At 40.4% G+C, this 22,820-nt stretch overlaps 1 protein-coding gene across 1 annotated transcript in view; it reads right to left on the bottom strand.

Annotated features, from left to right (window-relative positions):
• Positions 1-17,287: 17,287 nt before the first annotated feature.
• Positions 17,288-22,820, bottom strand: part of CDK13 (cyclin dependent kinase 13) — a 90,525-nt gene continuing 84,992 nt past the window's right edge. Inside the window, 2 exon segments of the mRNA XM_087945891.1 lie at positions 17,288-20,303; positions 20,844-21,257. Of these exon segments, the coding sequence (XP_087802017.1) occupies positions 19,444-20,303; positions 20,844-21,257 (1,274 nt within the window). The 3' untranslated portion in view covers positions 17,288-19,443.

The following is a 22,820-nucleotide window of genomic DNA, read 5'->3' as shown; positions in this document are numbered from 1 at the left end:
CTTGTCCCACACACCTCGCCTGGCCACCGGGCTGCTTTCTGCTTCTGCTTTTGGCTGCACGTAACGAAAGCAGCAAAAATCTTTCTCTCCCCCAAACTCTGCCAGAAATGAGCCTTTGGGACCCTGCAAAGCATCCTGCTCCAAAAGACTGTGCTGGCAATTTCTAGCGGAGTTTGAGGGAGAGAAAGACAGACTTCTGCTGCTTCTGTTGCTTTCCTTGCATGAAGCCAAAAGTCAGTCTTTCTCTCTCTGTCCCGCCCCCCAGGAATGGAGCTGAAATTGTATCCTGACATCCGAAATAAAGATTGATCAATCGGTAGGAAAACGGGGTGGGGAATTTTCCTGCAGATTTTTTGGGAGATTTTCTGTCTGCAGAGACCCTGGGAAAATCCCCCAAAAAGTCTGCAGGAAAATTCCCCACCCTGTTTTTCTACTGATCAGTAGATTTTTATTTGGGATCGCAGGATACCTTTCTCTCTCTCTCTCTCCCCCTGAGAACAGAGCTGAAAAGCAGATTATTGAAGGAATGTGGCTGCCTTGGAGGGAGTGTGTGTGTGTGAGGTACCTCTGTGTGTGTGTGAGAGAGAGAGACAGAGAGCACATCACCGCCAGCCCTCCGAGATTAGACCGGATCTCCCACCAACGTCAGCAAGCCACCATCAGTCAAAATTTATATTAGTGGTCTGCGGAATTTAAAATTATGAGTTTGGTGGTCCCTGAGGTCCAAAAGGTTGGCAACCCCTAGTCTAGTGGCAAGGTTTGGTCTTTCCTTTTTCCTTCCCTCCCTTTTTTGTTTCCTCCCTTTCTCCCATCCCTCTCTCTCTTTTTCTTTTGCAGCACCCCTCTGCACACTATTTTTGGCCTAGTGGGCCTCAGGGAAGTACTGGAAAAATGCATTTTGAAGCGGGGAGGATCCAATTATTTCCTGCTTTCTAGCTAATCTAAATCACGTGGCACAGCTGATGGTCACCCAGCTGATAGTCGGAAATACCAGTTTGGCCTAACCAGTGCATTTTTTAATACCGGTCCGGCCGAAGCAGGCCAAACCAGAATACCACCACTGATGTAACATTATACTGTATTACACTGATATGAACATGTTGCACTTAGTGTTAGCCCTGCAAGTCTATCATATTAAACCTAATTCTGTTATGTTGCTTTCAGAAGTCTGACAGCCCATGGATAAAAGCTATTTTTCAGCCTATTTGTTTGGCTGGCTATGCTTCTATATCTCTTGCCCGATGGTAGGAGAGTAAAAAAGTGCTGACCAGGATGTGAATCATCCCTGAGGATTTTCCTCACTGCTGAGGCAGCGGGTTCTGGCGATTTTGTCCAATGGTGTCAGGGGATAGCCCATAGTTTTTTGTGCTGTGCTCATCACTCTCGTTCTGTCCACGACTGTCAAGCCAACGTACCATACCATAATACAATATGTAAGGACACTTTCTATCGTAGACCAGTAAAAGGAAATCATCAGTCATTGTTCCACCTGATTTTTCCTCAAGACCCTGAGGAAATGGAGTCTCTGACCACCTGGATCATGTTATTTTTCCAGGTGAGATCGTGCTAAGATGGACTCCCAGAAATTTGAAAGAGGAGACCCTCTCCACACAGCCCCCTTGATGTAGAGGGGCAGATTCCTCTCTCTGCTTCCACCTAATACCGTCTTGCTGGTGTTTAGATGCAAGTTGTTTTCTGAGCACCATGTAGATAACTTCTGGACTTCTTCCCTGTATGGTAATTCACCTCCCGTAATAAGTAGGGTGGTATCTGCAAGATTTACAATGTTAGATGGATCAAAAGATATGCAGTATTGAGCAGTGCTGAGCTTCAGGGAGGAGAATGTGAAAGACCTAGCTCTCACTGTTTGTGGCCACCTGTCAGAAAGTTTTTAATCCAATCACAGATGAGAGAAGGGAAATTCAAGTCAGTCAACTTTTTAATGAGGATGTCCAGCAAAATGATGTTAAAAGTCGAGCTGTAATCTATGAAAAGCATTCTGATATAGTTCTCAAGCTTCTCTAGATCACTCACTACAGAATTTAGGGCAGTAGCATTGTGACGTAGTTCCCAGGTTTCTCTAGGTGACTCACTACAGAATGTAAAGCAGAAGCAATGGCATCACCTGTCAACCTATTTCCTCTGTAGGCGAACTGATATTGGTTGAAATCTGATGGGAGGCATGACCTGAGGTGTTGAAGAACAAGTCTCTTTAAGCACTTCATCACTACAGACATTAATGCAACAGGTCTGCAGTCATTCAGGAGTTTATTGCTGTTTTCTTCAGGACTGAAATGATAGTGGCTGCTTTCAGACATGATGGAACACTGGCCTTTTGCAGGGAGATATTAACAATCCTTATTAGGACCTCTGATAGCACAGGTTTTTATCACTATTCCCAGCATCCATCTGGACCTATAGCTTTATTGGAATTCATGGCCATACAGCTCTCACTTGGTGTTCATGCAAGGTGAGTGGCTGGGAGTTGGGCCAGCAGGCTGGGGCTACAGGGTCAGGTCTCTTGATCTCATAGCAGGCACAGGACTTCAACTCTACCAACAAGGCATCAGAGTTGACTGTTTTCATTATATTGCCCTTATAGTTGGTTAGGTGCTGCAGTCCCTGCCATCGGATTGTTGTCTGCTAGATGGTTCTCCACCTTTTGTTTATATTTTTGTTTAGCTACCTTGATGCCTCTCCGTAGATTTGCCCTGGCCTTATTGTATTTATCTCTGTCACCTGCCTTAAAGGCGAAATCCCGGGCTCTCAGAAGTGTCCATACCTCTGCTGACATCCAGGGTTTGCAATTCCCATAGACTCTGATGCACTTGCCCACTGTTACATTATCCGTTCACGTTTTGATGTGTGAGTATGGTGTCAGTGAATTTTGCAGCTCTAAATGTTCAAATATACTCCACTCAGTAGTCTCAAAGCAGTCTTGCAATGGTAGAGTGCTCCCTCCGGCCAGATTGTAAGAATTTTCCTGACTTGGGCATATCCTTTTCTTATTGGGGGATATACTTTAGGCACAATAGCAGAGAGATGTGGTCAGACGTACCCAGATGGGAGAGGGGGGTTGTTAGGTATAACATTGATACCCAACAAGGTTTGGGTGGATAAATATATAAACTAAGGTATCATAGTTTAAGTGTTTGTAGCTTTAAGCACCACACTGCATGTAATTAGCCAATTAAGGGTGCGGTTAGAAACTGCAATAAGAGGAAGCAGGAGAAAGCTTGCTGTTTACTGCCTATTGCCTACTGCCTACTGTTTTACTGTTTACCGTTTGCTGTTTACTGCTGGATACAACTGTTTACTACTGTTTTACTGCGACTGTCTACTGTTTGATCGTTCTACTGAATATCCAGCGTCATCCTCTGGAGAAAGGCATCGGAGGAGGAGAAGATATCTTTATCGGCTGATAAAGATATAGTAAGGACTATTATCTGGACTGAGTTAGTTAGTCTTACTGAATGGATATATTGTGAATGACATACGGACTGATTGACAATGCTTAAACTCTAATTGGATTAAAAACTATTTAAACTACAAACAGTGTTTGTGTTCAGTGTGTGTATACTCTAAAACCCTTCATCTCTCATTTGGCTGCCTGGCTTGACTGCTGCTGCATACTCTGCTAGGGGTTTATCCCCAAACACTAACAATGGTTATGGGCCCAGCTGCGCAGTCTAACTAACCAGCATATAGCAGTGAGAGTTGGTGTGAGTTGCACATTACTGTAAAAACAAACTGTTTTTATTAGTTTAAAATAGTCATATATCTGAAGAGTAATGGCACAAGTAAATCTACCACATCTGTCCCTGATATCCAGGCTGGATGGAACAAACTATGTTTCATGGTCAATGAAATGTAGTTTACTTCTACGTAAAGAAGGTTTGTGGGATATAATAACAAAACCCACCAGATGTGAGTAGCTGGGATCCTGATAATGAAGAGGATAACCAAAAGTTACAAGACTATAAACGGAAGAATGAGCAGGCTTTATGCATCATAGGACTGACTCTCTGTGACCAGCAGCTTGTCCATATTCGTGGAGAAGAAAATGCTGCAAACTGCTGGGAGAACCTCAGGAAGATATATGTTCGGGACAGTGTAGGAGCACATATAAATCTTACACGGAAGCTGTTTCGAACACATCTTCAAAGGAATGGAGACATGTTAGCTCATTTAAACTGTATGAGGAGCATTTTTCAAGAATTACAAGAAAAGAGCTTATCTTTAATGAGCTGCAACAAGTATACATTATATTATCTTCATTAGATCAAAGCTATGATGACTATGTGACTTCGTTGGAAGTATTGCCTAAGGATAGCCTCTCATTAACCGAGATTACAGGCAGGCTACTAGAAGAAGCCAGAAGAAGGTGTGAACGTGACCAGCTGAGAGAAGATAAATCTAAGAAAGAAGAGAAATTATTTTCAAAGCTTGATAGAAACCAGCTTAGTAAAGGAAAGCACCCAGAAGAAGAGAATTTATCTTCGACGGCATACACAATTAAAAAGTGTTTTAATTATGGAGGAAGAGGACATTTGGCAAGTTTTTGCAAAAAGGGAAAAAGCCAGAATGTAAAAAAAGCCCAAGAAAGCCTTTGAACTAACCATGTTTAGCAACTGTGATGTGAAGAATGATTTATGGGTGGTGGACAGTGGTGCATCCCACTGCATCACGAGAGATAAGACAAAATTTGTAAAAATGTCTACAAGCTCTCAACATATATCACTTGCTAATGGCTGGAACCTGAAAGCGAAAGGAGAAGGTACTGCACATTGTCCGTATATAAATCAGGATATAAAAATGTTGTATGTACCACAACTAAAGTTCAGCTTGCTTTCTGTAAGGGTATTAGTCAAACTAGGTTATGTAATTACATTTAAAAATAATAATTGCATAATTGAGAAGGATAAAAAAGGGTAACTGCAGCTTTAAATGGAACATTATCACGTCTTAGATGATAGTAAGAAAGGGGAGGCACAGACTGTATTTAACAATATAAAGCCTCATAATGAATGTATCCATTTATTGCATAGGCGTTTGGGGCATGTAAATTTTAAAATGCTAAAACGTACAGTAGAGTTATCTGATGGAATAAGGTTAAAACCTTGTGATAAATATTTGCGTTGTAATGTTTGCTGTGAAGATAAGAGCAAAGTATTGCCTGCAAATAGGTTAAATGGTTTCAAAACCAAAGAACCTTTAGAAGTGATATTTGCAGACATCATAGGTCCAAAGAAACCCAGTATGGGGGTGCTCGATATATACTGAGCATTATGGACCACTATTCTAGATATGGGTTTTGCTACTTAATGAAGAGCAAAACTGAAACATATCAACATTTTTTCAACTGGCTTAAATTTGCAGAAAGAAAGACTAAACGGCAACTGATAACCCTGGTGACAGATAATGGTACGGAATTTGTTAACAACAAATTCCAGAACAGACTAAAGGTAGCTGGAATAGAGCACAAGAAGTCTGCACCATACAGGCCAGAACACAACGCATTCATAGAGAGAAGACGCCAAACACTACAGGCAATGGTTAGAACAATGTTAACTGATTCTGGATTACCTGATTCTTTGTGGGGAGAGGCTACAATGTGTGCTAATAACATATTGAACAACGTTGTTAACACAACGACTGGTGAAATACCATTCACCAAGTGGCATGGCAGGAAACCTGACCTAAGTTACCTGCACACATTTGGTGCACCAGCATGGGTGCATATCCCTACACAACTCAGGCATAAAGGGCAACATAGAGCTAAACGATTTTTCTTCGTTGGTTACCAGGCAAACCATAGGGCATATAGATTTTGGGAGAAAGGCACATCTAAGGTGTTATGTAGTGCTAGTGCCCAATTTCTAGAGCACGTAGGATGGGAGAAGTTAGAACAGGATACCAATAAAGAAGTAATTATTGAATCCTATAGAAATCCCATTAGTTATCCCTGTAACTTTAAGAATAAAGTAAAGAGAGAAATACAGGAAGAAATAGAGCCCATAAAGGAAGAAATAGATCCAATAGCTGAGCAGGATGAGGAAGATGAACAGGTAGTAGTTCAAAAAAGTCCTCCTGCAAGCCCTGTAATTCCCAGAAGAACTACACGAATATCTAGACCGCCTGATAGGTATCAGGCTAACACAGTGTGCCAGATTAATAGAGTTCCATGTACTGTAGATGAAATAAAAAAGTATCCTACTAAGGATAAGGAAAGTTGGTATGCAGCAATGAATAAGGAACTGAACTCATTAAAGAATATGAAAGTATATGAGAATGCAAGATTACCTGTAGATATGAAGTCCATTGGCTGCAAATGGATCTTTAAGGTAAAATCTGATAAAGATGGAAATATAATCCATAAAGCACGATTAGTAGCCCAAGGTTTTAGACAGAATGCCAATGACTATGATGAGGTGTTTGCACCTAGTCTTAAGGCAGCAACCTTGAGGGCAGTTTTAGTGTGGGCAGCTAGCAAAAAATATATAATTAACCACCTAGATGTGGAAACCGCTTACTTGCACGCCCCATTAAGACACACTATATATATGAAAATACCTGTTGGAATTAAAAGTGAAATAATAGATAATAATGATTGTTGGTTGTTTAAAAAAAGCCTCTATGGTCTTAAACAATCAGGCTATGAATGGAACCAATATATTGTAAAGGAACTAAACAATATAGGATTCAGAGCTGGGTTAGCCGATCCATGTCTATTTAAGAGGGAGACAAATGGGAAAATATCATTATTATTGTTGTTCACTGATGATATTGCATTGATTACTGAAACTAATGATGAGGCCAATAAAATAATAGCATCATTAGGAAAGAAAATGAAGATAAAGCAATTAGGGGAGATAAAAAAATATCTCGGTTTAAATATACAGAAAACACAGAAGGGCTTTAAGATATCTCAGGAAGATAAGATATGCAAATTGCTAATAGATTATAAAATGGAGCTTTGTAAGCCGGCTAAGACTCCAATGAGTCAGGAGTTTAGCAACACTGATGCACAAAGCCCGGGGTTTGATAAGGTAATTTATCAATCATTAATTGATAGTTTGTCTTATATTAGCAATTGGTCTAGACCAGACATATCGTACAGTGTGAATCAGTTAGCTCGTTTCAATTCTGCACCAAGTGAAAGACACTGGATTGCAGCTAAAAGAATATTAAGATATCTTAAAAAGACAATGAATTATTCATTGTATCTAGAGCCAAAAGGTGATCTAATTCTGAGTGCTTATGCTGATGCTAGTTTTGCATCAGAAAGAGACACAAGAAAGTCGACTTCAGGAACAGCCATAATGCTGGGTAAGACATTAATAGGTTGGAAGTCAATAAGACAACAGCATATAAGTTTGTCAACTATGGAGGCAGAATTCTCCTGTTTATCGCTATTATGTACAGAATTGATTATGTATAAGCAAATGATGAATGATATAGGCATAACTGTGAACTATCCTATAATTATACATGAAGATAATCAGGCAGCAATTCAAATGGCCACAAATATTGCAGTCAAAACTAGGAGCAAGCATACAGATTTAAGGTACCTAAACGTTAGACAATCTGTGAGAAGTAAAATGATACAGCTGGAGTACTGCATGTCGGAGGACAATGTAGCTGATAATTTTACAAAAGCCCAAGGTGCCAGGAAGCACCAGGAGAGTTGTGAAAACTATGGGGTTAGATTGTAAAGGTATTATATATTTATATCACCCAAAAGGGGAGAATGTTAGGTATAACATTGATACCCAACAAGGTTTGGGTGGATAAATATATAAACTAAGGTATCATAGTTTAAGTGTTTGTAGCTTTAAGCACCACACTGCATGTAATTAGCCAATTAAGGGTGCGGTTAGAAACTGCAATAAGAGGAAGCAGGAGAAAGCTTGCTGTTTACTGCCTATTGCCTACTGCCTACTGTTTTACTGTTTACCGTTTGCTGTTTACTGCTGGATACAACTGTTTACTACTGTTTTACTGCGACTGTCTACTGTTTGATCGTTCTACTGAATATCCAGCGTCATCCTCTGGAGAAAGGCATCGGAGGAGGAGAAGATATCTTTATCGGCTGATAAAGATATAGTACGGACTATTATCTGGACTGAGTTAGTTAGTCTTACTGAATGGATATATTGTGAATGACATACGGACTGATTGACAATGCTTAAACTCTAATTGGATTAAAAACTATTTAAACTACAAACAGTGTTTGTGTTCAGTGTGTGTATACTCTAAAACCCTTCATCTCTCATTTGGCTGCCTGGCTTGACTGCTGCTGCATACTCTGCTAGGAGTTTATCCCCAAACACTAACAGGGGTTGCTCTATATTCCTGTCTTAAGTTTGAATACATATGGTCTAAAGTGTTCTTACCTCTGCTGGTACACTGCACATTTCATATTATGTAGAAGTGTTGGACAACACATGGCTTGCAAACTTATATAAGAAGTTTATTCATAGCTGAAACTAAACCTACCTTCAAAACTGCAATTAATAATGGATAGCTGCAGTATCATATCTAACAAGTGTACACTTTTTTCATCCCAAGGGCTTCACTATAAACAATGGACACAGGAAGAACAGAAGGTACAATTGCTTTCCTTCAAATTAAATGGTAAATGTTATTCCCATGTTTTTTCATCTTGTAGTGTTAAAAACTATAGATCAATGGTAGTTTTAGGTGAAGAGTATGTTATCTGAAGTTGTAGAAATCTTCATGTTTTATTTTGTTCTGGCTTGGTTTGATCTGCACTTATTTTGTTTTCAGATTTTGCTCTTCTGATCAGCTGTATTTTTATATGTTTGGTTCTTAGGTGTAAGCCACCTAAGTCAGACAGCTTATAAATTAAATAAACTAAAAAAATAGACTTGAGATACCAAAGTTTTGAACATATTTTGCATTACAAAAATACAACTTTCCTATAATATTTAAACCATTTGCATTTGCTTCTTCAGATCTTCTTCAGATCTCAGAAAAGTAAGCCATACAACAGCTTTCAGTCACTAGTGCCACCTTGTGGTTAGTGGATCTTATAGCTACAATTGTATAGCTAAATTTAAAAATAAATGTATCAAAGCCTATACAATTTCCACAGGGCTTTACTAGTTTAGTGCCAAGCTTACAAGAGTATTGCATTGTACCAAATCATCTTCATACAATCTTAACTTCATGAAGACTACTATATATCAGCTGACCCAAGTCTTCTTCTATTAGGCAAAGATATTATGAAGCAAAGCACTAAATTATAACCATTTTTATTCTCTAAAACTTCTGCAGTCCATCGGAGACTAGAAATATTCAGGGAAATAAAAGGGTCATTGGTCTTACCTGAGACAACCTTTCTCTGGGTGGAGATATCATCCAGATTGGGTTGTCAGTTGCTGCTAGCTGATTGGACTGAGTCTGTCAGATCTGTGAGGACACTCCCCTGTTACCAAAGGTCCCCAGAAATTGGCGAAGGATAGTGACAGACTGACGTGTTTTCTTGTTGTTGCTGACATGCTCCACTGGATTTGGAACGGACCTCCATTAGGGTGGGGCTGGATGCTATCTCCACCCAAAGAGAAAGGTGGTCACAGGTAAGACCAAAGACCCTTTTCCATTGTGATGGAGATAGTATCCAGAATTGGGACATACCAAAGCTGGTTTTCCTATGGGCAGGTCTAGTTCGGTCTGAATCCCTTAATCAGGGTGGACCTTTTGAAGAACTCTCTGTCCAAAGGCTGCCTCCCAAGATGCAAAGGAGTCCAGCTTATAGTGTTTGATGAACAGGGAAGGTGAGCCCAAGCAAACCTCTTCTAGAGAGGCCTGAGTGGCCCATGCCATTGACGTGGCCAGACTTCTTGTTGAATGAGCTTTATTTTTGGAGGCACTGCAAATCCCTGGGATAGGTAGGCTCTGGAGATGCACATTCTGATCCATCTCCCCATAGTCAATGGAGTGACCTTGCAACCCATGGTAGAAGGTTGAAATGATTCAAAAAGAGATTCAGACTTCCTGAAAGAGGAAGTTCGTTTAATGTACATATGAAGGGCCCTCCTTACCTCTAGAGTGTACCACCACTTTTCTAATGCATGGACCAGTTTTGGACAAAAAGCAGATAATATCAGTTCCTGGGCCATGTGGAACCATGAGTTTGGCATGAAAGAAGGGTCCAATCTCAAGCCAACTCGGTTGGGGTGAAAAATACATAGGTCCTTCCTGACACATAAGGCAACCAAGTCCGAAATCCGTCTGGCTAAGGTGATGACTACCAGGAAGGCCACTTTGGAAGGCAAAAATTGCAGAGAAGTAGATCTCAGTGGTTCAAATGGGGCCTCAGGCAGCAAATTCATTACTTTAGAGAGCTCCCATGTGGGGTATTGATAAACCACTGGAGGCCGCAGACTTGTAGCCCCTTTAAGAAATCTGCTGACGGACAATGCCTAGATTGGGGTTCTGAGCCCCCCAACGAAAGTATAGAAGGCTGCCACCTGCCATCATAATGTGTTTGGTGACAGGCCCTTGTCCAGTCCTTCTTGAAGAAGTCCAGCACCTGCACGACCGAGGCCTCTGTAGGGTCCAACCCCGATCATGAGCACCATTCACAGAAAGCCCTCCAGATTGCATAATAAATATAATTAGTGGTGGACCTCCTGATAGCCTGAATGGTTTGTATCACCTTGGAGGAGTAATGGTCCCTGATCAGATATCCCTGCTCAATTTCCAAGTGGTTAACTGAAGCCACTGGGGCTCCGGATGTAACAAGGGTCCCTGGCTGAGGGATACTCTTTCGCCGGCATTCTCCAAAACCTGGTCACAGATAGGCTTACCAAGTCGGCAAACCATGGCTGCCTTGGCCAGTGAGGTGCGATAAGTAGAAGCTCCGCCCTTTCCCCCAATAGTTTCCGTATCACCCTCAGGATCAGGAGCAGTGGAGGAAAGGCATAGAGGAGTCCCCGGGGCCAAAGGCTGCATAAGGCACCTGTCCCCTCCACCCCCAGAACTGCAAACCTGGGGAAGAATCTCGGGAGTTGTGCATTGTCCTGAGAGGTGAAGAGGTCTACTGCTCATCGTCCGAAACACTCCGACAGGTCCTGAAATAAAGCGGAGTGCAAACGCCACTCTGCATGGTCTATAGTGGCTCTGCTAAGCCAGTCTGCTTCAATATTGGATATGTCTGGTGGTACCCTGACTTGGAAATTGGAACAACTCCTGCCTGCCTTTTGAAATGGTAGGAGAAACCATTGGAGAGCCCTAGCGTGCAGGCATGCCCAGGGCACTATATTAATAAATGAAATCATCTTGCCTAGGAGCCTTGAAAGCATAGCCCTGCAGTTAGATTTCACTAGAATAATTAATTCCCTGATACTCATCTGATGCTCCTAAGATAAGAAAACCTTGCACATCATGGTATCTATTACAGCTCCATTTTGGAGTGGGAGTGAAATGGCTTTTGGCCGTGTTTACAGAAAACCCGTGCTCCTGGAGCACCTGGATAGTGATCCCCAATTCCTCCATTGCTGGAGAAGCAGAAGATGGCTGGACAAGGATGTCATCTAGATAACACTGGACTCTGACTGTGATAGCTGTAAGGTGAGCTTCTAGGACTGCTAACAGTTTTGTGAATGTTCTGTACTGAAAATGTGTGCCATTATAGAAGAATCTGAGGAATTGCCTATGGGCAGGTAATATAGGGACCTGTAGATAGGCGTCCATTAAATCTATAGAAGTGAGAAAGTCCCCTTCCCTAATTCCATCCAGAATAGATTGGAGAGAATGCATCTTAAACCTCCTGTATCTTAGTCGGCAGTTTAGATGCTTGAGATCCAGAATTGCCCTCCACCCCCCACCTCCCGAGGCCTTTGGTATGACAAACAGGATGAAATAAAATCCCATGTCTTGTTGGTCCTCGGGCACTGGCTGGATTGCATGGATTTTCAGCAGGTGCTGAATAGATGTTTTCATGAGGACCTTTTTCTCCCTGTTTTTAGAAAAGGGGCAATGAATGAAAAACCTCAGGGGTATGGAGAGGAACTCTAGAGAAAGGCCCAATCAGATCATATCCAGGACCCAGGTGTCTGTGATCACTTCCAACATCTGGCAAACAAGGCCAAACGTCCCCCAATGAGAGGGGTGACAGAAGATTTATCTACTAGGCCAGGGGTCACCAACCTTTTGGATCTCAGGGACCACCAAATTCATACTTTTAAATCCCGAGGACCACTGATATGAATTACTTTTTAAAGCTAATATATTTAATATAATTTTTTATGTTAATGTTACACACACACACACACACACACATACATATAAATATACACACACATACATACATACATCATACACAAACACACAAACACACACACACACACACACACACACACACACTTATTTAATTATAACAAAAATGTAAATGCTTAATGATAACAAAATAAAATGTTCTGGGCTGGAAGCCTCCCCCATCTGGCACCTTCCAAAGAGACAGAAGAGCAGGCGGTGTGTGTGTGTGTGTGTGTGTGTGTCTGAGCTGAGGGGCCTCGGGGCAACTGCTGCTGGGAGAAGCAGAGGGAGAAAGGGGGCTTTGCTCTCCTTGGGGGGCAGCGCCCCTTGGCTGCCACTCCAGGGGCTTCTCAGCAGGCATTTACCTGCAGAAGGACTGCCGCTCTTGGTGATTAATTGGGGGAGGGGAGGGGAGAAAGTGGGAGCTCCTTTCAGATCCTGGGTGGAGGATTGAGAGGCTCAGATCTGCAGCCAAGGAAAAGCTGGGGGGCTCTTCCAGCCTCACCTGGAGACAGGCAAGGAAATGTGTCCCTGGGGGCACTTCGCTCGCTTTAGCACTGCTGCAAACCCAGCCACAGCCAGTGATTATTTGGGGGTGGGGGGAAGAGAGAAAGTATCTCTCACATTACCAGGGGAGGAAAGGAGACAAAACAAAGCTCACTCTTTCACTGGGACCTACAAAACGCCAATCTACCATGTTCCAGGAGTTCTTCAAAATCATCAAACGCTCCTACTTGCAGTTCTCACACCTCCCGGCTCAGGTCCCTGAGATGCACATTCCCACACACAGTGGTGGCGGCAACAACAGTCCCCTCCCCCAGTGCCCACCGTCAGCTCTCCCCATTAGATTTCTACCCTTGAATTGCTCCTGGCTCTCTCTCTTTCCTCCCCCCCCACCCACGTGCAGGCAGGAAAGGGAGACGGAGCCTTGCACAGCTCTCCCCTTTTCCAGCCCTTGCTCGGAAACATAGGCAAAGACGCCACAGCGGTAGCGCCCTGGGTTGCTTGCTTCTCCACTACTGCCTCCTCCTCCTCCTCCAGCACCACTTCCTTCTCTGGGTAGGGCATTTCTTAACTAACCGAGCATGCTAAGGCAACTCAGGACGCTGAAACAAGATTGCGGCGCCCAAGCAAACATTCTTTGCGGCCCAGTACAAAACGATCCACGGACCGGTACCGGTCCAGGGCCCAGTGGTTGGGGACCACTGTACTAGGCATCGGAAGGGACAACCCCCTCCCCCTTGAAAGGGCCACTTGTTCTGGAACTGATGGTTTCTACCTGCCTGGTCCTGCTGTTCCTGTCTGGGGATGAAAGGCCTCTGGGAACTAGAAAACCCCACTCCAGCTTCTGTCGCTCTAAAGGAGGGGCAGCAAAAATAAGCATCGAGTGGAATTTGCCCCTTCTTGACCTGGTAGGCAAAATCTTCCCCTTACCTTTGGAGTCCACAGAACTTTGTTCATGTCTTCTCCAAATAATTTATCCCCCTTGAAGGGGGAAGTGGCCAACCCCCACTTATGCCTCATGTCTGCCTGCCATTGCTTGAGCCAGAGCAGACAACAAGAGGCCACAGACAATCCTATCCTTTTGAAGTGAACCTGGTCGCATTGAGGGTGGCATCAGCAGAGAACTCAACAGTTGCTAAGAGCTTATTGATGTGCTGATGAGATCTCACATCGTTAGTTGGAATTTTCTCCTGCAGTTCACACAGCCAGATGAGGGATGCCCTGTTGAAGAATGATGCAGCAGTGGAGGCCTTCGCTGTCCAGGCTGCTGATTGATGAGTCCATTGCAGTGTTTGTTCCACCCACTTGTCTTCTGCTTTCAAGGAGTCTTCAGGCTCACCAGGAATCTCAGAATTAGACTGCAGGGCCACAACGAGGCAGCTATTGGGGCATCTACTGTGGGCATTTCCAGAGCTCTGGAAAGAACAGCTCCCACGTTAAACAACTTCCTATCAAGAGAAGATGGGCTTGGTCCAGACCCAGGAGAAGACCATTGCCTCTGGATCACCATTGTAAACATCCTTGGTGAGGGGACATCAGCAATTATGGTCTTCTCTGAGAAGAGTGGATCATTGGGGTATTCAGATGCATCTGCTGGCTCTGGTGGTGCTGGAGCCCTACCTTACCCTGTGGCATTTTTTGCCTTGAAGAGGAGCGATTTAAACAGGGCCGGTTGGAAAAGTCTTGAAATTACAGGGTGCTCAGAATCCTGGCCAGAATCTCTCTCTCTCTCTCTCTCTCTCTCTCTCTCTCTCTCTCTCTCTCTCTCTCTCTCTCTCTCTCTCTCTCTCTCTCTCTCTCTCTCTCTCTCTCTCTCTCTCTCTCCCCTCCCTCCCTCTCTCTCCCACACATCAGAATGGATAGAGTGGCCACATAGAGAAGGAGCATAAGAATCAGCCTCAGAATAGACAGGTCATCATGAAATTGAGAGTTTTGTCTCAAGCCCTGTCTTGAAGAACAGGAGGCCACTGAAGGAGATTGCCTAGACTGCTTTAGGTCTGCTGATACACCCTGCTTCACTGACTCCACTAACAGAGCCTGCATCTTAATCTGCATATCTAGTTCTTGTCCCACTGCTGGACAGAGCCCCGCAGAAGTGGGTATGAAAGTGGCCTGTGGAGCCACTCTGGGTCTTTGTACAGTTGTTGCAACCTGTTCAGTTGCTGGGAAGACAGAGAAAAAAGTCTCTTCCCTCAGAAGTGTCAAAAGGGATTTCTGGCTCTTGCCATCTAAACTGCTCTTCAGCTCCCTGTGTGGCCAGTTCCTGCAATTGCTTCCTGTCAAGTCTAACGAGACCTAGCTCTTCTCTCCAACGGCCACTCTCATTTTGGCGGGAATCAATGCTAATGTTGTTTGGAACAGCTTCCAGGCTTCCTGGGGCTACTTCTTGTTGTCCCCTAGCCTGTTTAGTGCCCTGTCCCTGTGACACTCATCCCACTCTGCTGCCTTGGAACTCTTTCGAGCCCCTACGGTTTTGGCTCTTGGCTTGGGGACTTCTGATAAAGCTGAAACATTTGCAGTTGTAGGGCTGAGAGAGCGTAACGGCCTGCAAGCCATTTCCTCCGCTCTCCTACTCACATAGCCGGCATTTTCAGTTGAATCCACCATTTTCTTTGAATTGACAGGCAGCCTAACTCCCCTGGGAGTTTGCTGACCTGTGGATTCGAAGGGGCAAGGGCTGTAATGAGAAATTAAGCCAAAAAGGGCAGCTGTCAAACTCCTGACTTCACTCCTGACTTTAAAGGTGTCAAACTCCTGACTTCACTTAGTTGCTTTTGTGCTCTTTTTAAAATTCGCCACTGTGGAATTAGGCTTGGGGCAGCCGTTGAAAGCTGCATGATAGAGCTCCCAAGCTTAACACAGGAACGGTGTGGAGGTCTCCTCTGACACATCGCCCTATCAGCCCTCTTACTTTGAAGATCGGCACTCAGCCAACCTGTCCTGTTGCTCTGGGCCGAAGCCCCGATCATTCGACAGCCGTTCACTTGGTAGCCGGCTGTCACCTCGATAGCATTCAGGATTGGATTATTTTCTAATTTAACCTATTTAATTTCAAATTTGTAGAGCACTAAAAAACACATTTTCCTAGCTGCTTGACTGAGTCAATTTCCTTTGGTAACAGGGGAGTGTCCTCACATATCTGACAAACTCAGTCCAATCAGCTAGCAGCAACTGACAACCCAATCCTGGATGCTATCTCCACCACAAATGGAGAAATGCTAGGTTCCTTTTAACTGAAACTCAAAAATAGTATCTAGTTGACACCAAGGGATGTGTACTATTCTGTCATCACCTAGGGCTTGTCCCAATAGCCAGATGTACTTACTTAAAGTCAAGCTATAGTGTAATTATTTTTAAATATTTAGAATTTTGGAAAAATATAAATGAAAGCAAAGCAGTGCTTTGCAATTGCAAAATGCCAGCTGCTCATCTTTTTCTAAGAAAAAAAGGCAAAAGTTAAATAAATTAGATCTCTATGTGGGAGTCCAGTGATACATATTTGTAAATACATATTTGTAAAACAGAACATGGAAGGCTGAGGTCTTCAAAAAAACCCTTCCTATTTAGAAGTCCTTTTAATTCTTCTAAAGAGGTGCATTGCAAATTATGTGAACTTAGTACACTAAATATAAGATTCAGACTTTAATCTCCTGTCCTATTAAATAAAATTCAGTAAATTAGTAAAATAGAATGTAAAATAGAATCAAGGCTGCCAGTTTATTTCTTCTGAATTTAAGATGCTATTAAGATATACTTTATAAACATTGAAAAAAGCTGGTTTGTCATGTATTTTTCCTTGATAAATTGTATATTGCAAATAGCAGTTTCCTCCCATTAAGTTAAAATAATGAATCTCAAATTATAGAAGAGATTTAGTTTTTTACCTATTAGTAGATAGACATATGCCCCAAGTGTAGGACTTTGCAGAAGGAAGGAGGATGGAGTTAATTTACCAATTCTTTGTGTTGATAGTTTCCAATACTAAGCCCCTTGGTTTTCCAGTGTCTTAAAATATTTTCAGAGGGCCCTCATGCTTGTAGAAGAGGGGGGAAATCATCCTATAAACAGGATATTTTTATCTGTAGAGGAAGTTCTTAAATTCTAACTTACATTAATTTTATATTGCTATTTAGAATGGAGTCCATTCTAAAAACAATGGAAATTAGCCTTGACATTTAATTGATCAACTATGAAAACCAGGGATTTTAGTCAGAGAAATGCCTAAAATATAACACTGAAAAATCACAAGTTTTGGCAGGCTGTTTCCTAATGGTTCTAATTATCTATGTGAACATGGATATCTTAAAAACATTTTGTCTTGAACACAGAAAATAACTTTATTAGATAACGACCTTTAGGACCTATTCACTGAACCTTCTACTTTACATTCTGTTGCACTTACCTGCTTCAGGTTTTGAAAAACTACTTTAGTAGTACTTTAAGAAGCCAAGTGATCTCATCAGTAAAAATAAAGAACACGGCTTTCCTTGAATAAAAATAGTGTGTTGATTCAACCTATTTATTTCATAAGTAGACAGATAGGATCTGACATTGTTGGCAAATCAGCTTTTATAGGGCACAAAGGAATGGAAGTAGTCTATGTAATGCTTTGTCAGAGAAACTGGCCTTAATTAAGTTTGATATATTTTAAATGTACATCAAAGTATATTAGAACTTCTGAATTACCTGTTAGCACAGCAGTATCATATATGGCCAATGTTGTATAAATAAAAACAAAGAAAAATAGCACATTTTGTCTGGTCTGGAACTTCTGACATGTTTTCTTAACACAGTCCTTGTAATATGTAAGGATCACGTGAGAACTAATAAACAATCAAAAGGATCCATAGGAGTTTAATCAAAAATCTGAGTATCAAACAAATTTTATCAAAAAGATATTGTTGATGTTGATGTTTACTTTTACTAAACAAGGTTATTCAAAAACACTCATTCCAGGCCACTATTCTTTTTTCTGAAATATCAACATTAACAGCTAAAATTACAAAATATTTTATTCCAGTTTAGCTGTTTTTATTTTCAATCAGGAATTCTCTACTGAGAATGACCATAGTTGTATATACAGGAAAGTTCACACATATTTGACACTCTACAAATGGAGTACTCACCCATTTTTTAAAAAAACAACAACAACCCTGAAGCAATGGTTGGTTGAATTGCTTCTAATAAACTCAGCTGACAATACATGTAAATTACATGTAATTATATTTTTAGAAAATAGCTACATATATGCACTAGCTTGCCAATTGAATAACCAGTTGGAAAGTCTTTTTTTCAATATGGCCATTTAAAAACATTTCAGTACAGAGAAATCATAGCCAGTGGCTTGTCTACAGGGAGGGGTTTCTCTTCTTCTCAAGAAACACATATATAATGCCAGAAAACATCTCCAGAAGCCAGAATTTTATTTTTGGGAACCCTGTTTTCCCCTCCTTTGCAATTGAAGATACAATGAATGAAAAACCTATTCAAATTAAATGAATAGACTAATAAAATAATATAATACAGAATTGGTTGGCACCATCCTAATATCTATAAATTTAAATTGTTTAAATTTCAGTTGCATTAATTGCTGGTTATGTAACCAAAGTTACATTCTACAGCAGCTACATTTAAAATGAGCAAAGTACTTGTTAGAAGATAGTGACAAAATGCTATCTGTTTTTAATAAAAAGACTGTTTTGAATAAAACAGGACACTAATTTTTATTTGGTAAAAGGTACAGCAAATTGAAGGAAACCTACCTTTTTTATTATTATCCATACATTCTCATGTAATTTAATTTAATTAAATATGGGGATGGTTATAGTTTTGGAAAAAAAGAACATAAATATTTCACCTAATAGGATATGAAAACTCCTAAGACTCTATTCTGTCCCATTTGTTCTTAAGTTAGCATCGGTGTCGTGTAAATATTAATACTTGTACCAAATACAAATTACCTTCAAACAGCCTTATGAATTTAATGAAATATTCTTCAGACCTTAAGATTACATCATTAAGGCACTTACCATTCAAGTAAAACAGATATTTATACAAATGTTGGGAAGATGGATGGGATATTTTACTAGATAAACAATTGTGAAAGTAAATCAAATCAATGTCAATGTATGTATAAATAGTATTAAGAGTGACTGTATTTTATTGTCTGAAATGAGCAAAAACACTTTCCACAGATAACACTGAAAGCAGTGCAAAGACTGATAGTGACTTCTTGACTAAAGGTAGTTTTGTAAAAAGAAATACCAAATAAATCAGTGCCCTGTTTTGGTTTTGTAAAATTTTTACATAAAAGTTGGTCCAAACTTACAAAAAAGCACAATGTGCATAGTTCAGATCTTAGTAGTGTGCCTTAAAAAGCTGATGTTCCTAAATTTAGCATTGACTTAAAACTGCCAAAATATAAAATTTATAGCTAGAATTTGAAAGATGTACAATTATTTGGATTTTCAGAACAGCATGAATTGTAAGCAATTTCCTATTGTATGCAAGACCCTTTTCTGAATAAAAATAAAGCTGCTGAATTAACGTTTTTCAAGTCTGTTGGATTGCTGTTTAAAATCACAGTTAAAAAGTTTTTCCAGGATACAAATGACGTGCCTGAGGGCCAGGGGAAAGCGGGAAAAGAACAGAAGCTTAGTATGGCAATCCTCTGCCTCGACCTCTGATAGCAGATGTGCTAATATGTCCCCTGTACCCTTGTGAATATTCAGGTCCTTGAGCAGGAGAAGTCCAAGTTTGTCCATGAATGTGGCTGGCACTGGCAGGAGGTTCTTGTAAATTACTTCCATAGCTATAGTTCTGCATCTTTGAAGACAAAGAATGAGAATGAGTACTTTCAGACCCAGACCTTCCAACTGAATCACCACTGTTTTCCAGTACTGTGATGGGACCATGGCTATATTCAAATCTATGATCCTTATCACCACTAAATAGCATGGAACCACTGTTGAGGTAAATGTCTCCATAATGAGTTACTGAGCTATGAAATGGTTCTGAAAAGGCAGGAGTTGGAAGGGTACTGTTTGAATGAGATAAAGTAACATTATAGTTCTCCAAGTGTTGAACATCTGAATTTCCAACAAAATTTGCCCTTTCTAATGTCCCAGATGATATATTTCCTATTCCATCACTACCACTATAGTGTGCACAAGAGAATGTAGTAGATGCAAAACTATCTTTATAGTCTGGACCTGCTACAAAGGAGTCTCTCGACTGGAACTCCACATTAGATGTTGCTGGTTTCTCGGATGTTTGGGCCTCGTGATGAGCCAGCAGCTCTAAAAGAGCTGCTTTTACTCCAGCATTAGAATCCATCCCTGAAGAACTATTAACTGAAGGTAAGTGTTGATTCGCTGTCCGATAATCAAGATCTTCGTCAGTAACTGGTGGTGGTTCTGGTGGTTCGGGGGGTCGTTGATCTGGTGGCAAGATACGAGGACGTTCTTCTGGGGTTTGAGGTTTCATTTCAGGGGCTCTCACCAAGTCATCTTGTCCTAAATTAATTTTGAAATAGTTTAGAATTAAATATACAGCTAAAAATATAGTTTAGGATTAAATACACAATTAATGATACAGAATATTTATTAAGTGTTAAAGGTTTGGATCGAGCAAAGGCTTGTTTGAACAAAACTACTACTAGAAATATGCTTCTCTGTCCAAGTGTGCACCTTCTGTTCAAAATAATATTCTCCCAAAAATTAATATGGCCCTATCCTGACCTTTGCCTTTCCTCTGGTCTTAGTCTAAAGTCAATATTGTATGACTAGGTGTAGAGTTGGGGGAGGGGAAGTGAGCTAGGATTATTTCCAGATCCCTGTTCTTCTTTGGTTGCACTTTTTAATTGTTTTAATACTGCACTCTACCCAGAATCTCAATGGAGTCTGGCAGTCTTATAAATTTAAACCTACGAAAAACTCCCCAAGAAATAATTTATAATCCAACTGTTTGAGAGAAGCAATAGTAAGCCTGATATTCTCAATAATATAAATTATCTACCTGCCTAAACATAATTTTCCCAACACCAAAACTCATACCTGCACATGTGTATAATGATTTAATAAGATGGGGATAAATAGATGCTGGCGATTCTGCATCTTCCCAATTGCCAGATGCTGGTGTATTTGGCTCTGGAGGCTGTCTTGACTGTAATGACATGTCATTTCCTGATCCATTTTCTTTTTCTTCTAGGAAATTTTCTTTTTGCTTCAATTGTTGAGCCTTTAATAACTGAGATAACAAAACTGTAAATGCACTCTGCACAGCTGCTTGGGTAACTTCTGTGTCAACTTTAGATTGGGTCAATGGAGTGGCTTGCACAGAAAGCTGTGGTGTTGCCATTTGTTTTAAAGGCTCTTGGTCTGGTGAGGGAGGCAGCGGTGGCTTAGGTGGTGGCGGCAGCGGCGGCAGTTGTTGTTCAGACTGTTTTTCAGCCACATCCAAAATGCCAGCTGGAACATTTATTTTATTCAGTTGTTGCTCAGTCTCAGGATTCATTTTAATGTTCAGCACTTGAGCAAATTGTACCATACTAATACTAGTTTTAGACTGGAGCAGGTTTAGGAGAATTGCCACTTCATTTTGATTTAGTGGCTGACCACTGCCTGCTTTCACTGAAAGTAGCAAGAAAAACAGAAAAGAGGCATTTAGTATGCTCATATTTAAAGTCCCAAGCAAAATTCAATTGACTACAACCCATTTCAATGACTTCTTAAACAGTGGTTAGATATGAAGAACATTCTTGACTTTTCCTCAGTATGGAAGAATAAACATTTTGCTTTCATTTTAGAGGCAGAGATTAACATACAGACAATCTTTTTTTTTCAAGTTAAGATTGGAAAATAAATTTTATTTTAGAATGAGAATCATTTTTACTGTCTTCTGCTTCACTTGAAAGTTCTGTATCGTTTTTGCAATCAATTAAAATATAAATAAAGAGATTTTATATATCAGGTAGACTATATTTATATTTTCCAGTATTCATAGGCAATAAGGTAACCTATTTGTTTTTTTTTTTAATTTTATCCATTTATTATATTTATGTACCACACATCTCACTATCGGGAGACTATGGATTGCTAATCTGGCAAATTATATTTGAAAAAATAAAGTAAATAAATAAAGCAAAGTGGAAAAAATGTTCAAATCAATTGGGGATACAGGTATATATATAATAGTAGAAAAGATACATTTTTGAAGTACACTGTTTGAATCTAAGCCATGCTGCCTCTACACAAGAGGGGCAGCACATACATCTAATAAATAAAATAAAATAAAATAAAATAAAATAAAATGGCTGAGGTAAGATAGAACAAGATTTAAAAACAAAGAGAAAGGATTCCCCAAGCCACATCCTTTGCAAATCTTTCTTAAATAAAAGTAGTATACCATACTGAATTTAAGAAGCTAAGGGGAGAACCCAAGAAATAATAAATAATAAATATATTTTTGAAATATATTATGAATGATTGCCTTACAAGAAAATTTCTTTTACAATCACTACATTACAGATCCAATATAAACATCAACCTGTTATGAAATATTAGGGAGGCATCATCTTGAGCTCATAATAATTATCCTGTTTGCAACTGGCTTTTCTGTGCATAATAGTAACATTTCAAAGTTGAAAACTGCCCTATTACAAAAGAAGGAATTATTTAAATTCTGCAGTAAAACTTGGGAAGGTGTGCTTCAGAAAAGCCAGTGAGCCATTCATCAAGGGGAATGAAGCTGCAATATTTCATTGTTGAAAAAGCAGCCATTTTGGAATTTATTTTTCAAGCAGATGTCATGTCTTCCACGTCTTAAACACTCTTTTATTAAGCTAAAAGAGGCTCTTTTGAGTCACAACCTATTTACTACTTTTTGAAAATCTGCACAATATTTGAAACTTTAATTATTGCTAAAAGTCAAGGAAGAAGTTTACTTGGAGAAAAGATAAAATAAAGAAACACACAGCCCCTTTTAATTTTGATATAGAAGCATAAGAATCTAAAAAGTTGTGGTAATATTTT

This window comes from Notechis scutatus, chromosome Z, assembly GCF_049901735.1.
Source record: "Notechis scutatus isolate UNSWTSFEM ecotype Mainland chromosome Z, rNotScu1.2, whole genome shotgun sequence".
NCBI lineage: Eukaryota > Metazoa > Chordata > Lepidosauria > Squamata > Elapidae > Notechis > Notechis scutatus.
Note: the sequence above shows the minus strand (reverse complement) of the source record. Positions and strands in the feature narration are given on the sequence as shown.